Source organism: Notolabrus celidotus, chromosome 2, assembly GCF_009762535.1.
Source record: "Notolabrus celidotus isolate fNotCel1 chromosome 2, fNotCel1.pri, whole genome shotgun sequence".
Taxonomy (NCBI): domain Eukaryota; kingdom Metazoa; phylum Chordata; class Actinopteri; order Labriformes; family Labridae; genus Notolabrus; species Notolabrus celidotus.
In genome coordinates this window covers 29,378,970-29,394,081 of record NC_048273.1, presented here as the reverse complement: position 1 = coordinate 29,394,081, position 15,112 = coordinate 29,378,970, and the positions used below count along the sequence as shown (strand labels likewise).

At 38.7% G+C, this 15,112-nt stretch overlaps 1 protein-coding gene across 1 annotated transcript in view; it reads left to right on the top strand.

The window, feature by feature from the left end:
- The window catches only part of LOC117826168 (glypican-5-like), a 76,586-nt gene that overhangs the window by 14,964 nt on the left and 46,510 nt on the right, over nucleotides 1-15,112 (top strand). Inside the window, exons 4-7 of the mRNA XM_034702056.1 lie at nucleotides 1,854-2,036; nucleotides 5,142-5,323; nucleotides 5,478-5,537; nucleotides 6,897-7,019. Coding sequence (XP_034557947.1) covers nucleotides 1,854-2,036; nucleotides 5,142-5,323; nucleotides 5,478-5,537; nucleotides 6,897-7,019 — 548 coding nt within the window. The remainder of the gene's footprint in view (nucleotides 1-1,853; nucleotides 2,037-5,141; nucleotides 5,324-5,477; nucleotides 5,538-6,896; nucleotides 7,020-15,112) is intronic.

Sequence of the window (15,112 nt, the reverse complement as noted above, 5' to 3'; positions counted from 1 at the left end):
CGGCAAAACAGAAAACACAACGGCAAATCAAAAAACACAACTGCATTAACCAAACTGGAAGAAGAAGGTACCCTCCGGGGACATGACTCGTCGCTGATTGGACTGAGTGTACCTACTTCTTCTGGTGCCGTAGTGTTTTCTGATTTGCCGTTGTGATTTCTGATTTGCCGTTGTGATTTGCACTTCAGGGCCACCGTAGTTTCTGAATCTCACACTACTCCACATGTATTTCCAGAGACTGAGCATGGCTGTAAAATGTAAACATACACGCCACGCCACGTCACTGAAACACCGACATAAAGATCGAGACAGACGCTGTCAGTGCCCGCTACTAGCAGCACCTCGTCCTGCTGCTGGTTACAGCGACAGTCACACAGGCTGTTAATGGGACATGTCTGTGTGTGGAGTGTGTGGAGTGTGTGTGTGTGTGTGTGTGGGGGGGGGGGGGGGAGATTATTCGAATAATTGACCAATAGATGCCAATGATTATCAAATAGTATTTTGGCTTTAAATGCCTATCCCTATTTCAGATTATGACAAATTTGGCGCTTCCTTTGGAAAAAGATGTACATCCGATCTTTTTGCTGATTGTATCCTGTACTTGCAAAGGCAGTATTTTCTAACAAACAAATCTCATCTTGCTTCTCTTAACCATCATAAGTATCACTCATTGTGAATATTTGGGAGTTGAAAAAGCTTGTGCTCTCAATCATCTTATGTGACACCTTCCCTCCCGCAGCTGTTACAGTCATTTAAAACTGTAATATAAAATGTTTCAGTCCTGGTGCTGATTGTCTGGTTGGTTTTGTTGGTCATAAAGGGGCATCACGATTTAAATCTGTTTTACGACCACTTAAAAACTCCTCACATTGGCTGTAATAAAAACATTACCGGATTGACTAAGAGATAAGAGCTTCAATAACAAAACTAAGTGTGTTACCCAAAACCTCTCGAATTGTTTCTCCCTCAAACCTTCTGCCATTCCAGAAGTGTTTTAGATTCATCAGAAATGATTGTGCTCCTCTCAAGTCCATGCAATCTCATCACAAATGTAAAAAATCTGCGGGAATTAGCAAATGTTGGTCTAGTTGTATTCTTTTCAGGCTGTGAGTGTGTGTATTGTGGCTGATACTATTTAAACGCATGGAGATTATTTGTCTCCTTTTGTGTCTGGAGAGGCAAATATACAAAAAGTAGTTATCAGCCATTCACAGAATTTTATCATCAACGAACCATTCGCACATTAAGATTTAGACTGACATACACGAGAGCTGTGCCAAGAGAATTGGCAGTGTCGTCCATGCACTTTACTGGCCTGCTTCATAATTTGCTGGACAGCTTTAGAGGCGCCCACAATAGAGAGACTTCTTTATGGCACAAAACTGGAAGATAGCACAGTTCATCCCGCTTGAGAGTTTCTTGGAAGCAAAGGAAGTGTGATGAGAATACAAGTGCCATCATGTTTATGCACTACAGTGGAGAGAAAGAAGAAAAACACACACACATCAAGTCAAGAAGAAACAGACTGATGGGAAAGACGAGCCTCGCTGTGACAGAAGGCGGCTCGGTTTATGGAGTGTGGTCCTGGCAACGCTGTCATGAGATAAAACTGCAATTTGTCTTCATCGTTTTCATTTATTCAACTTGTTTTAAAGATACATCATGATCAATTCCTCACTGATTAAATGGTTTTAAAGTATGATTTGTGTAGCACAGGAAACTCAATGAACCAGCTTTTAGGAAACATGGTAATTAAGTCTCTTCTTCCCTTTCCTTCTTTTCCACATTTGCTCCACCTTCCTCCTCCTCCTCCTCTACCCTTTTCTCTTCTTTTCTCTGTCCTCTCTTTCTAGGTTGGTGTATCAGAGCTTGGCGCCCCCTGGGGGAGTCTGGTGGTTTTGCTCCAACGGTTAGCTGCGACTTTAGCCACCAGCAGCAACCACAACAGCATGGAGCTCGCTATGTTAGCAGTCCGAAACCATGTAAACGATGCTATACTGCACGCTCAGCTGCACGGTCCACGCATTACAGCCACGGTAAGAAGAGAGGATGATTGAAAGGGGGAACAATGTATGAAGTGTCTTGCTTTCTATTTCTAAAACATTCACTTTGGATTCAGGATGTTTATGCAAGTCTTCTCATTAAAGTCCTCTCAAACGATTGTTACCCCTCAATGTGCCTCTGTAAAATAGAATAAAGGGAACACATTGCTAAACCATCCGCACTCATATGCCCAAATAATAAAGTCATTTAAATTTTGGACACAGAGAGAGGAAGGGCCGTGGGTTTTCTTTCAGCCTGGCAGTTGGATCCTCCTCACAAAAAGCCTTGTACCTAGATGGGCTAAAAACAGCCTCATTCTTCAGGGAATCTGGGGTTCCCCTCAGTCTCTGTCTGTGTGTGTTTGTGTGTGAGTGTGTATGTGAGTGTGAATACAGATCCAGTGCCAGACAAAGACTGTGGTTGGCGGGACAACGGATACCCAGAATGCAGCTTGGTTCTGAGTGATGAGAAAGTTTCTGTGGCTAATCTCTGGACAAACAGACGACACACAAACGCATGCATGCATGCACACACTGTTGGAGGAAGGAATAGAGTAGCCATCCAACTTTGAGGGAACATTGTGGACTTAGTAGAGTAGATTCCTGAGAGGTAAACAAACACACACAAGCATAATTGCACCGCTAATTGTGGCTAATAAGAAAATACCACTTCATGGGATATTTGATGAAGCTTCTTATTCATTAGACACATCATTAAAGGCTAACCCCTAATCCCTCGATAGTGTTTATGTGCTCTGGGCAGCATTTAAAGTTAATAGATGATTGCAACATGAATTTTGAGACAGCAATATTTTCTGAAAACACGTCTGCTGCTGGGAAAATAGATTTTAACAACCATTGTTGTGTGACATGCTCCGTGAAATTAGATGTTAGCTGGGTTGTTTTGTTTTACAGCAACAAAACAGGGACAGTTTTGAATTTGTAAGATTCACACAACACAGTCAGTCGCTTCTCTGACTGAGGAGCTTGGATTTATAGTGTCTAAGATTAAAATGCATATTGGATGTTTTTATAGGAACTTTGATGGACATGTATGAGTTATGCAGAGTCTGTAAGAATGTCTGTGTAAGTTATTCCTGGCCTGGGCAGAGAGTGGGATATCTAGCAGGCTCAAGTCTAAGGGGGGTATTTACATAAAATGATTCGCAGCGACTAGTAGTACTAAGATTGGCGCATCATATGCCCGCTCTATCTGCTCCGTCTCAAGGTGTAATTCACAGAGCAAATTGTGCTGATCATATTCAAGCGCAAAACCCCACAAAGTCTAGCAGCTCTGTACAGTTTACTTAAGTTTTGTATTTGTGGTTGAGATGACTGAAATGAGCTGTCAGCATCTCCAACCTCTGCTGCCGGCACATCCTGAAGGCACCAAATTCCATCCACGTATATGATGAGGTGGATGGAGAGGGAAAGTCTGTAATAGTTTATTGTGGAGTCCATTCATGACAGTCACAAACTAAACCTTAAACCTCCTTGTTAAAGCAGCTTTTTCAGAACCGAAATTTATTTTCAAAGAGACACTCTGTTTTGTGTAATGGCACAGCCTGTATGTGAGACATAGTAAAAAATATAAGTGAGGCTGATCTACTTTATTTTGCATAATTATTGCCACAACAACTTGTAAACTACAAGATTTCAAAGGCATACACGACATGCTTCTCAGCTACCCCATACTGTAAACCCAAACAGTGCTTCTAACTCATAGCCATTAAGGGTACAGTACTCAAAACCAGCTATTTAGTTGAACCAACGATTAGTTATTGAGTTATCCGAACATCTAAGGTTGTTTTGATTATTTGTGGATCAATTTTATTGAGTTAATATCCATGTCCACACTTGAAAAATCACAATGGCTGTGCTTCACGAAGCGGCAAGTAATGAGGAAAGACAATGCCAAACAGGTACAGGGAATACGAACAATGATCCAACAGGGGACAGGGGAAACAGAGGAACTAAATACACAGAGTAATCAACACAGGTGTGAACATAGGACACAGGTGAAACTAATGAGGGTGATCAAAAAAGGAGGGAAACACACAAGGGCATGACGTAAAACTAAACTGGAGACACAAGAATTCAAAATTACAAAATAAAACAGTAAACACAAGACTAGAATAAGAAAACACATGAAGAGACATGGATCATTAAACACTCAAGAGAGACAATGGATAACTAATACAGAATAAACACGGGGAGGAAACAAGACATGAAACAAGGAAAAAAACAAATTAACCAAATCATGACATGTTCTCAGTTTCATCTAGTATGTATGAATTTGAAAAAAATGTAACAAATAAATTTGAGTTGGGGAAACTTGAAAATTAAAAAAAAGAAAGAAAACAATTGAGTAAACTGAAATCGTATTTCATAATTTCAGTTATACTCAGAAATTGGATTTCCGCTACTTAAAAGCTCTTATGTAATCAGTTACGGCAAACATTTTGAGTAATTTCAACTTGTTCAGGTTTACAGTGAGTCAGTTGCATAAACTTACAGAACTTCAGTTGGAGAACAACCCTCCAATGCTGGAGCTGTATCGCCTCTGCCTACAAAACATTGAACAAAATGCATCTCTGATGATACTTTGTACAAAGATGTTTGAATGTAAAAGTGGAGGCTTTATATATCATCTTTATGTTAATGTGTTTTCATATTTTTGGTCTGTGTAGGAATCACACAAATTAAATTACTCAAAAAAATACATTTACTATGACATGCAACTGAGAACTATGACAACTGGATAACTAGCAAGTATATAAGTCACACCAGCTTTCCCATGGATGGTTGAAACATCAACATAATGTCTCTCCAAGTGATAACTCAAACCTGACTGAACTCACTGAACAGAAAACTAAAGAGATCCATCCTGTCTCTATGTATAATGCCAAGGTCATTATACTTTGTGTAAAAATGCTGCAACAATATCCACTTAAATCTGACTTTGGTCAACATCCTGTATGAAACCTTTGAGGTAATCTGATGCTGTGTGGTTATTATAGTATATACTCCATGTACTTCACCTCTGAGAAGCAGCCACATCATTTATCTTAATTAAATCACATCTTATGTCTTCTGTAGGTGGAGAAGGTGTGTGGACCCCAGGCAGCTGCTCCTGTGGTGTCAAGTGCAAATCCCACCACCTCACATCTAACATCTTCTGTGAGCCCTGCTACATCAATGACATCAGAAAGGTCACATGTCACATCCACTCCCTCAGCGGGACCAGCTGCTCAGCGGCGTCTTCAGCCACAGTCTCGAAGGTGAGTTACAAACAAGCATCAAGAGAAAAGTTTGAGATCTCAAGGCTTCAATTACATCTGGGAAGAGACAAAGCAGATGCTAATTTTTGTCCTTTTTAATTTAACTTTCATTCATGGCAGAAGAAAATCTAATATTGTTTACATTTCCTACCAGGTCATTTGTCCTGAAAGGCTCCAAAGGAGACAAGAGTCGCAGCCTGAAAAAACTGTCAAGGTAAATCCTGACACATCAGCTGTACTTTGAATTACCAACAAGGAAGTCATTCTCCTTGACCAGAAACAGCAGCTATCTAATTGCCACTTAATGTCAACAAATGTTGTTAACCAGAAGTCATTCAGTCCATTTTGTCAATTTATTGGCCTTACACCAGATACAAGTCCATAGAAACATAGTTAGTTTGAAACTTCGATTTTCTTAAGGGTGGTCAGAACAATGTGTTTTACAATGTTAAAAAATAAATCTGTAAACTTCCCTGCTGTAGATGTGGCTTTGTTTGAATACGTGATGCATGATAGTAAAATGCTGAGGCATAAAGAAATTAGTCCAACAGCCAATTCCTACAGTGATGTTGTTATTAATGTTTATGTATTGTCTTATTGTTTATTTCCGTTTTGTGCCAAGGAAACAAAGATATCTTTATTTATAGATTAATCTATTGAAAAATCTTCATTTAAGTCTTGAAAATCCTTGAGATTTTTCTCATTTAAAGTGATGATCAGATACCAAAAAGCTATTAAAACAAACCAAAACAAATCAACAGGGACAATACTGAACAGTCGCTCACGGAGATGAAGTGGTTTAAGATAATAGATTTGGAAATACGAGCGTGTCAGTCTTTAGAATCTGATGTAAATAACTCCTCTTCTTTGTGGCACAAAAACTGAATGCAGATTTTCCAAGTTCAGAGTTCAATTCTGTGTTTTTCACGTACTCAAATAGAATATATTGAACAGTTTTTTCTTGCCTAAAAAAGTCTTAGAGAGTAAAAGTGGCTGGCATTGCCTCCATATAGCTGGATGTTCCTTTCTATTTGAAAACAAACCACACATCCACATGGCTCCAGCTGTCCCTTTAAACTAGGGCAATGCAAGCCAACAGATAAACACAAACAAACACTGGCCACTCTCTGCCTTGAATTTGATTTTATTTGCAGAGAAGCCAATGCAAGTCTGTGAGGCTAACACATGGCAAAGTATTTGACTGGTATGTTGATGTACTCCTTCATTCAAATAAAAAATCCTCTTGCTTTTTGTGTCAAGGCTCAGTTAGGATGGATCCATTTCTTAAAGATGCGCCTTTCAAATCAAAATATAAAACATAGGATCAGAAAACTAACATAAAAACAACATGTATGTAAGGTTTTTATAAAGCAGTCATTATGACAGTGCCTGGCCCTTTCCCCTGTTCCTTGGTGCTTTCAGTGACTTACTGGAGTCTGTCAGAGGGAATTTCAAAGGGAATTGAAGCTGACAAGTCTAAATTGGAACAAACACAAACATATGGTACATTGTTCCTGCTCTAAATAACAACAACGAGAGCATTCAACTGTGCACTCACAGCTTTCTCTTTCAGGGAGTTTGAAGGCTCGATCCAGCGGTACCAGTGGTTTTTCTCAGAGCTGCCAGAGATGCTCTGTGAGAGTGAGATGGAGGTTGAGCAGCACACATGCTGGAGTGGCCAGGACGTCGTAGAAAGGTGTGTTTTACATTCCTTTTGTTTTACTTGGATAAAACACCAAGCAAGGAGAAAGGTTGGTCTGATGCGTGTAGACTTCGATGACTCATGTACATATTTTAAAAAGAACTCAGACAGAAGTAAAAATGCAAGTTTTTGGAGTTGGAGTTGATTTTTCTCTCAATACCTGGCTACTACAGTATCAAGCTCTCAGTACTGCCACATTACTAGCTACAGTAGCTACAGTATTACTACAGTGTTGGGGTTTTATTAAGCCTAAAATTGATCTTTAATCTCTTTCAGTAGTGAGAAATGAACCTTACATCATATTAATTGTATTATATACAGAATCATATTCATTTCAAATATTGTATTCTGTTTTTCCTACATTTAATAAATGAAAAAATGTATACAAGCAGGGAAAATCTTCAGGGTCACTGGGCTACGAAGTAAAACTACAGATTTTATTAGCTACTTAAGGACAGATAATATTAGCATACAACCACTTTCTAGCAGATATAACAAGGAAATACTTGATTGCTAACACTACAGTTTGATAGTAATATACTGTATGTTTCAATAGGAACAGTGTTAGTAAACCGTGATATTAGCAAGCTAACAATTATCTTAGATATACTATTAGCTAGCTTACAGTTATTTTAGCTTGGAAGAGGTTACAGAGGGTAAAGATGTAAAGATGACAGTTTTGGGGGCGCTGGTGGCCTAGTGGTCTAAGTGCCCCACATACAGAGGCTATAGTCCTATTCGCAGAGGTCGCCGGTTCAACTCCCGGCCGCGACCATGTCCTACATGTCTTCCCCCACTCTCTTCCCCCCACGTTACCTATCTCTCTTCTGCTGTCCTATCATAAAGGCACAAAAGCCTGAAAATATAACTTAAAAAGAAAACATAAAAAGATAACAGTTCTGTGTAAGCAAAGGAGATGACAGAGGATGAAGATGTCCAATAGTTTACAGATATATGTTTTTATAGGGAACAAGTTTAATAGCTAACAGTAGTGTGAGATGACAGTGATGTTAGCTTAGAAGAGGTTTGCTAATGTTTGTTTTTGGCTTGATGGCTAATGGTTATTGACATAAGCTGTTTTAGTTGTGGATATGGCCTAGTGTCCCTTTTCATTTTTTGTCTGAAGTAAACGAATAACTTTTGTAACTCACCACATTTTAATGGTTGGCATGTTGGGATACGGCTGTAAAACTTAACAGCTTTAGCTTCCCACCACAAGAGTATCACAACAAAAAAAGCTACCTGGGTTGGTGGGTTGGAAATTGCTATTTTTATCTGAAACAGAACTTTATAGCAGTTAAAGCTAGAAATTAGTGTCTCACTTGAATAGTTGTTCAAGGCATGGATGTAATTTTTAGTGATTATTATTTTGGATTTAAAGAAGGCAACAAATTGCAGCTTTTGGGGATGTGCGTGTGTGTGGTACCCAGTAGTTGCCAGGGTGGGGGATGACAGGGTTGTGAAGGTTAGAGAGTTCGTTTCAAGAGTCTTTCTCATGGTGATTACATTGGCAGCCCAAACTGGTAGCAAGACTGATGGTGGCACACACACACACACATGCACACAAATTCACGGACGCACACATAGTCGTGATCCAACACACACATTCCTACTCACGTACCAGCTATCTGTCTCAGTGGGGAATTGCTGTGATGGGTACGGTATTCCGTTAACGGTCCATCAGCCACATGAAACAGGACATGTAGCCTTTCAAGGACATACTACACAAACAAACACACACTGCTTAGTCATCGTCAGGGCTGCACCAAAGACCCGTAGACTTTTATTCAGTCTCATATAAATGCTGATGTCTGGCAGTTTAGTTCATCTTGAGTCAAATAAAAAAAGATACTGAAAGAAATAGAAAGTAGTAGGAGAGTTAATAGTTCAGTATTTTGTAGTTCAGCTAACGTCCCACATAGGAGTCTCTGATCATCATAGTTTTTTCTTTACAAGCCCTTGGGAGGAGTTTTTAGCTGCTTGTGAAACAGCCTCAAATTAAACCACTGTCTCTGTTTGACCTAGAAAAGCAGAGAAGACCATCAGCAACATGACTGACAATGTCGATATTTCAATTTAAAATGCCTGAGACTGCTGCGAGGACGGTGTCAGACTTGATGATTGAAGTAATAGTCTTTGTTTGCATTTTCACAGCAAAAAATCACAATGAGTGACACATTTGCAATTAAAAGACGACAGGATGAGATAGTTGAAATAAATTGCTCCCTCGGCATGCACAAGACAGGATTAGTTATCTGATGAGATGCATATTTGTACCTGCAGGGGGCGCCAAAATCTACACAAACTGAAATTTCCTAACAGTAGCTTTAAGTTGGTTTTACCCAAAAAGACTGAATCCTAAGTGAGGGTTAAGCAGTGTAATCTTTGTTCTGAGATTTCAAAAATTTACTGCAGACTACATGATATGATGTCAGCCCCAGTTGATGACTATTACTCACTAACAACCTACTCCAGCAATTTTAACCCCTTCTACTTACATTGGTAAATCATCTCAGAGTAATGATTAGAGGAAAACTTTTCAGAAAATCTGCAGGTTACATTTTTAAACAAGCTTAAATGATTCGTATTATGTTTTTAGTAAATTCTGTATTCTTATCTAAACTGCTTTGCATTTAATTTTTCTGTGATAGGGAAGGACGGTGAGTTTTTTTTTTTACACAAACAAGACTGTGAGTATATATTCATGAAAGCTACATAATTTAATTTAATCCTGATGAGTCAGTTCAATTAAATATTCATCTGTATTTAAGGCAAAAAAAAATGTCAACATTCGTTTTTCAGCTTCTTTCTTTATTGAAAATTTGTGGATTTTCTCCATTTATGAAATGAAGAGTCTTTTGTTTTTCGACTATAGGTTGGTAAAAGAAGCAATATGAGGCAGTCACTTCCGGCTCTTGTTCATCATCATCATGAGCTTTGTTTTTTTTTTACACTAAAAGTTTGATACTTTGATTTATCCCCACACTGTCATAATCCATGGAGCGTACTTCAGAGTAAAGTTTTACAGAAGAGTTGTTACACTCGGCCCGTGTTGGATTTCAGCCAGTCTCTGCCTCTCTGACCCCTTTACATCTTCTTCTCTCTTGCATCTATCCATCCACCCATCCATTCATTAATCCAGCCATCCATTCATCTCTCCATCCTTCTATTCAGACCTCCATTCATCTCCTCCGCCCTCTGACCCACTTCACTTACAAATGTCTGTGTTGGTGAGAGTGTGTGAGAAAAAGAGAGATGGGCATCAAGACATAAATACCTAAGTGCATCTTAAATAGAAGCCTCAAGGTTTTTTTTTATCCCCACGATGGACTACGAAATAATAAAAAATATATATAATTTAATGTGAAAAGTAACATCTGAAATTCAGTTGAAAAGATGCTAATAAGTTTGTATGAAAACAAACAGTGAGTCCATTTGTGCTACTTTCTATTGATTAAATACAATGTAAGACTAATGATACAATTTACAACTCTAATATGCAACATTCAACAACTGAATGTTCGGTCTCAGAATCCGTCACGAAACAGTAACCCTGAACAACTTGAACAGTTTGGAGACCCAAAAAGTAAACACTGCTATTAGCTGCCAACCCAAACTGAAGGCCTCAGGTCGGATATTAAGCGAGGCGAGGCAGGACCCAGCTGGCAGCAGACCGTCCTCCAAACAGTCCTGACCAATCCACCGTGTCCACCTACACACATGAAGTATACAAAGAGCAGAGCACTGAGGGGATGAGAGTGGGACTTGTGATCATTCAATTCAAACTGTTCTTTGAATAATTCTTAATCAAACTAACTGGGATGATGAAGTAATTCTACATGCTTATTTTGACTGTTTTTAAAATTTTGCAATGTCACAATTTTGTCAAAATACAACCCATCTAACTGCAGGTTATTCCTATCTGTTTCTTTTTTGTTCCAACATTGAGATTTTTACTAAAGTTCTAAATCATAGAAATAAGTTCACATTTTCTACCTTGAGTGGCAATAAAGGTCATGATAGTCGGATGCATCATAGACCACTTTTGTTATGTACTATTACTGCCATCAAAAACATCCTCCTTCAGTTTTAAAGAGAGCTCCTTTATGGATATGTATCTGTCATTATATACAATATTGCAGAGTGATGCTGTAAGTAGATTTTTCTACATGTTTTTTTTTGCCCATGTAAAGAAAAAATAATTCTAAACCTGTTTATTATAAAGCAAATGTGCTAATTTTCATATTATTTTCCTGTGGGAGTTCAAACAAAGAGTGTATCCATTTCATACATCTCCATCAGGGCTTATACAATTGATCTAAATACATTTTGGTGATGTTGCTATACAAATGTACATCTTAAGACACGCTAAGAATATGAGCCTTTGATTTTTATTGATCATTGAATTATAGGCACATACTATGTGAATGGTCACAATGACTGCCATGGCCGCTGTAGTGGTATTTGTAGTTCTAGTCTCTAGCAAGAGTCAGGATATGAAACCAAAATGACCTCATACTGGTTCCTCTCATTTAAAGTCAATAAAACATCAGTGACTGGGACAAAGATAAGCATGCAATATTATCCAAAACAATACTCACATGTACATCAAGCGCATCATCTTAGCCATCATCACCATCTTGTCTGCTTTCTGTCACTTAATAGGCACTAAAGGTAGTTTTTCTTATCTATGATAAACCCATTCTACATATCATATAAAAAACATTGTTTATTAAACAATAACATTTAAAGTCACAGCTGTACTGAGCAGCTTCCTATCTGTACTTAATGTCACAGCTCCTGATCTGAAGCTATGTAAACAGCCATTTCTCTCTCTATGAAGGTCTCTGATCTTTACACAGCAGGGGGACAAATGGTTCAAATGAACTCTAGAGCAGTGCTTCCCAAAGTGGACCCCCTGAGGGATTTATAAAAATGTAAACATAAACAATAGTTTTCCTCTCATGCCAAATGACCTCTGAGGTGATAGAACTGACTGGACAGAATAATGAATAAAATACAAAAGCACAATAAGGGTTAATGATCTGCTCATTATATCTCTTAAATCTCAAGATATAAAAGACATGCACACAAGATTATTAAAGCAGGAGGTTTAATTGTCACAAATATTGTAAATGTTGGTTTATTATGTTTGATTCTGCTGTTTATGTGAACTTAGCTGTTCTCAATAGATACACAGGTGGAGCTGTAGTAGCAGACTTTCTCCAGTAGAGGGCAGCATCTTACCATCAAGTGACATGACAATAGCTGTGCTTCCACCTCAGAGAAGCTGCCACACCCGATGTTTTTATGTATATTTTAATGTATTGATTCGCTCTTTGAATCCGCCATTTTTACTTTTTTAATGAGAGAAATGTTCAAACACAGCTAACGACATTTCCAGAGGAGGTGAGGAAAGAATATGAAGACTAGAGAAAGTGAGACTAAGTGAAGGGATCTCAAACCAATCCAAACCGCAGCGTATCACTCCCTTATGTGGAACAAGGGATCCAGGTCTGAGCCTCAGGTGTCAGGATAATGTGCTATTGTGTGAGTGTGTTATAGAGCTATGTAAATGACTCCACAGGAATGCAGCTAGATTTACAAGTGAGGTTGTGACTCTTATAATTACACACCTCCCTCAGATCAGATCACTATCTCAGGTAATTTCATTTTTACTGGGTGCTTTATGTGTGTGTGTGTGTGTGTGTGTGTGTGTGTGCGTGTGGGTGAGCAACCTCAGACACATTTAAAGGTTAGCTGCAGGGATGAGACAGAAGAATGGTCCCTGTGTGTGTTACCGTTAACAACCACGCTGTAACTGAGGGCAACAGCAGAGAGCAGCTTTGTCATTATGGTGCTGCTGGTGATTTATGTCTGTCGTTCACCAGATCTTATTAAGTGTCACCCACAGTCACACCTCTCTGTGTCGTCTGCAGCAGTGTCTCTGCAGTGTTACCATCTGTGTCTGTCAAACAGACGCAGATACCCTCACTCTGTTATCTGACCAATGGCTCATTCACTGCGCTGACAGTTTCTAATGCAGCCAGCAGGACAGCACATATTGGACTTGAGAGGTGTTCAGGAACCTTTTTCTCCTCTTTGATAAGAAGCATATGATGTTATCTGTCGCTACACTGACAATCTCGCTTTTACGGGCAATTCAATACAGTTTACCTCCAACTTCAGTAACCTTTGCACAAAATGCTAATCGACTGTATAGAAACATGGGCAGTGCATCACCTCCCCTCAGCAGTGAAGCCAAAACTTAGTGCTCCCCCTGGTTTCTGGCTGCAGTATAGTTCTTAAAGCATGCTATTTCATTCAAATAGAAGGAACAACCAAAACCAGCACTCCACAAGGTTTTTACATGATAGTATAACAGAGTATAGTATAACTGAACCCTCTGTTAGGTATTTCCTAATATTTTCCTGAATTTCCTGAGCACACTTGCATGTTTGTCTCCACGTCGATGTTGAAATATCTCTTTCATGCCCGTTCTTTGAGGTACATCTTTGTGCAGATGATACACTACTATACTGTGCTGCTGATTCAGTTCAGATACTTCAATTATCCCAAAGATTTTCCTCTTCTGGAATTAGAAGTTTTAAAGTTTTGATTCTTGAATTCTTAAGTGTTGAATATATTCTTAGGCACACAATGCACTACGTTTTGCACCAAGCACTTCAGTATCACAAAGTTGGTCCTCTTTAAAAGTCAAAGCTTTTTATAATTATGGCCTCAGTATGTTAGGTTAGGAATAGTTTAATCTGAGTACTGTAATTTGAAGATATCAAAGAAAGCTTAATCTGAATTTAAAACAGTCCTTTCTGAGATCTCTTTCCTGCTTGATAAACAAATTTACCTTTATGCAGATGATACACTCCTATGCTGTATCTCTGATTCAGTTCAACCTCTCTTTATTTAACTGCAATATCCATATATCCATGAAGATATGTTTGCAAATACATCAAGCACCATACTTAATGTCCAGTGATTCTAATTACAAAGATCTACACCACATAAATACTTTAAATCTATCACTATGAGAAAATGTACCACTTAAGTTTATATATATTTTGTGGGCTGAAAGAAAGTCAGTCTTTCAGATCCTCTGCGTTGCAGCCTGATAAAGTGGATGTAATCTATGTGGTGCTGCTCCCACCTTTAGGCCCTTAGACTCAGTTTACCATTAAGCACTCAGATTCATTACTGGAGATAATTGCAATACTCTCTGCTGCATTTTTCATGATTAGGTTGATTTGTCTCCCTTTACTTACAGAGACAATAATCCTTATTAGTGTTTATTTAAAAGTGTCTTGTTGCATAATTACTCTTTGTATGTTTCTTGCGATGTTGAATAGTTGCTGTTTCGTTGGTGCATCATTATTATCCGTTTCTCTTTTTTCCTAATGTTTGCGTCCATTTCTTCTTATTAGCTGTTCATACGTTTGTGTAACTATAAACAGGGTGTTGTGGTAAAAGAGCAACTCTGCTCCCCCAATCTTGAACATACAAAGGTCAAATCGATTGCCTGTCACTCTCTCTCAGCTTTGTTGTTATTAATGAAAACAAACATCTCCAGCTATGATGAAAATAAAGGAAACGTGAATAATCCAGGATATCTGTGAGGTGATGACACTCTGGTGTGTGTAGCCAATTCATTAGATTTGTGGTGTTACCCTGATCCCCCAAATCCTTCCTGCAGTCTGTGGAATCTTGGGTTTTCCCCCTGGGGCACAGTGTGGTTTTTTTATTGAGCTTTTTTCATCTTTCCTCCTCACCCTTTTCCTTCCCTGATATTTTTTCATCCTCTTTCCTCTCGAATTCTGCTCTTTCAGGTTAGAGGGATTAACAGAATCTTAAACACCATGCGTTAATACATACGCACGGTTCAATGTCATTTTGTTGTATCAGAGTCTGACTCAATCTGATATTTGAAATCAGTGCATGTAGCATCACATCCTCTTCTTATCATGTGGGCTGTCTCATATAGGATGAACAGTGACAGTCAATATGTGATGACCTTAAAAATCATTTTCTACTGAGTGGTGCGCCTTGGTTATTGACGTTAGCAGTTTCCCTGC